This window comes from Odocoileus virginianus, chromosome 12, assembly GCF_023699985.2.
Source record: "Odocoileus virginianus isolate 20LAN1187 ecotype Illinois chromosome 12, Ovbor_1.2, whole genome shotgun sequence".
In the NCBI taxonomy this organism is placed as follows: Eukaryota; Metazoa; Chordata; class Mammalia; order Artiodactyla; family Cervidae; genus Odocoileus; species Odocoileus virginianus.
The window spans coordinates 66,259,071-66,261,916 of record NC_069685.1 but is presented as its reverse complement, the minus strand read 5'-3'; the positions used below and the strand labels follow the sequence as shown (position 1 = coordinate 66,261,916).

The window sequence follows — 2,846 nt, the reverse complement described above, 5'->3', positions numbered from 1 at the left end:
GCAGCTGCAGTCCATGGGTTACAAATAGACATGACCTGGCAACTAAACAAGAGTAAGAACTAGTTAGCAAACTAAGACATGAGTGTAATGCCTCTCTGCTAAGAAATGCATCCAGAGATGGCCAGTCACAAACAGGAGGCGGTCTTCGCAGCTCCCTGCTGCTGACCTCTGGTCATCACGTGAATTCCTTGCTTTGCTTCCACTTCTTTCCAGCTCCTGATGGTGAAGCGAGCACTCCTTCCTGCCGGGGTCCAGCCTTGGCAGGATCCAGGGGATACCCTCAGGATGAATGGCGTCGGCGAGAGAGAGAGAGAGAGAAGACACGTGAGACCAGCCTTGATAGGGCCAAGTCTGCGAGGGAGAGAGAGAGAAAGAGAGAGAGAGAGAGAGAATGACCAGAGAGGATTGTTTGCAGGGTCTGGCAGGGTCTGGCAATGCTTTATTTTTTACCGTGGCTTTTATACCCTAAATTAGTACATTTGTAAGGGGAAGATAGTTTAACATTACATCAGCTTGTTCTTCACGAAACCAGGGTGTTTTCTGCATATTTCTTTGTTTATGATGGTCTTGTACATTATCTTCTGGCCTTGGGGCCTATTAACATTTTATGCAGGTCAGGTGAATGCAAACCTATTTTCTGTTTCTATGGTGACCTTAACTGAAAGGTAGCAGTCTCATAGGGCAACAGTACAGAGTAGAAGTATAACCTTGTTAACACAAAAATTAATCCTTCTGCAGAAGTTGTCAGTTGCATTATCGAAGAAGTTTACCCCAGACTGACTCTGCGACTTTGGTGAGGCAGCCTCTGCCTAGCACTCCTGGCTGACAATTAACAACCATCTCATTGTTACCACACTAGGGCTAAGCTCTTATTTCTCTAGATCTTTAACTATATTAACAATGGTTTCTATAACACAACCTTAGCACATTAAAAGCAAAAACACAGCAAGCAAAACACAGCAAGCAAATGTTAACCCAATAGCTACTTTTAGAATAATTTTTCTTGTGTTTTTTATTGGGGCTTTCTCACCCCCCAAAGAGCTCTATGTCTGTTAGGGCCTTTATATGATCAGGTTCTTTATGTTATTTTATGATTAGGGTACTATAAGCAATCATGCATATTAGTACCAAGGGCATAAATGCATTTGCCAAACAAACTAAAATATCAGCAAAGGAGTTTAAATTAAAACACTCCTTTCACCCTGGGTAATCTCATAAAATACTACCACCTGGGAAACTTATTGATTAAAGTTCTAAATTGATTCTTATTTGGGAAGAGATCAGGGAAGGCCTTCTGCCTGTGTCACAGAAATTAGGGAGTAGTCTATTGAGGCAGGCATCAGAAAGACAGATATCATCTTTAAGGTGAGCGCCGGGGGTGGGGGGGCAGCTTTTCAGAATCCCTGAATACCTGATCCGCCTTGCCCTTCAGGTTTTCTCCCTCATGGCCTTGTCATGGGTGGGATCTTGTGAGCTGGCTCCCGGCACCTGAGACCATCCCATTTGTTGCTAACCATTCAAATGTATTTTTACTCAACTAAAACCCCACATAATAGAAAATACCAAACCTTTCTTTTACAAAGAAAAAAAAAAACACCACATTGGACATATGTCTTCCTTTGCCTGTCTTTAAATGAGACGTGAGTTCTATGTTTCACACCATTGTCAAGAAAACACCATGGAGCCTGGTCCTGGGAACCCTAAATCCATTCCTGATCCCCCTGTGCAGAGCCTGCCTGGAGGGCCGGAAGGAGGGGCCGCCTGGAGGGCTCAGCTCCAGGGGATCCGGGCCAGGCCTGTCGCTGCTGAGTCCACAGTCCTCATGGGGCTGGAGGAGAGTGTGAGCAGGACGGGAGGGTTTTTGTCTCACTTCCCCGTCTGTCTGTGTCACTGTGAGCACCACCACTGATATCAGCTGGCTGACAGTAATAGTCGGCCTCGTCCTCGGCCTGGGCCCCGCTGATGGTCAGGGTGGCTGTGTCCCCCGAGTTGGAGCCAGAGAACCGGTCAGGGATCCCTGAGGCCCGCTCACTATTCCCATAAATGACCGTCACAGGGGCCTGGCCCGGCTTCTGCTGGTACCAGTTAGCAGCAATGAAAAAATCATCTCCCTGGCAGGTGATGCTGGCCGTCTGTCCCAAGGACACGGACACCGCAGGCGGCTGAGTCAGCTGAGAGGTGACCGCACGAGCTGGAAGAGAGAAGACAGTGAGTGTGGGAGGAGGGCCTCCTTCTGGGCCCCCCACTCACCCTGCGGCAGCCTCTGTGCTGAGCTGATGTTCAGGGCCGGGTGAGCCCTGGTCACTTGGGGGCCGCGCCGGGGGCCGCACCTGTGCAGAGAGTGAGGAGGGGCAGCAGGAGATGGGTGCAGGCCATGGTGGACGCGCCCTGAGCTCTGCCTCTGAGCCTGCAGCAGCGCTGGGCTCTACGAGCCCCTTTATTCCCTCTCGGAGCTTTGAGGGGGGCAGCGAGGGTTTGGTTTATGCAAATTCAGCCCCCGGGGCCCCTCACTGAGAGGCAAGGTCACCACACCATCAGCCCTTGTCTGTCCCCCGCTTCCTCCTCGGCTTCTCACGTCTGCACATCAGACTTGTCCTCAGGATGGAGGTCACTGTCACCTCCCCTGTGTCTGACCACGTGCCCGCTGTCCTAACTCCCCCGCCCCCCCGGCCTGTGGTCTCCCCTGGACTCCCCAGCGGGGCGGTCAGCCTGGCAGCGTCCTGGCCGTGGACTGCGGCATGGCGCCCTGGGGTTCACTGTGGATGTGACCCTCAGAGGTGGTCACTGTGTCCTGAGGGGACGGCGTGTCCATCCTGACTTCCTGCCAAGCGCTGATCCTTGGCCGC

General features: G+C 51.5%; 1 gene segment (V, D, J or C); it reads right to left on the bottom strand.

Annotated features, from left to right (window-relative positions):
• Window positions 1–419: 419 nt before the first annotated feature.
• Window positions 420–2,442, bottom strand: LOC110123566 (immunoglobulin lambda variable 3-19-like). The segment is given in 2 exon segments: window positions 420–2,191; window positions 2,331–2,442. Coding segments are annotated over 2 exon segments (417 nt in total).
• Window positions 2,443–2,846: the final 404 nt, after the last annotated feature.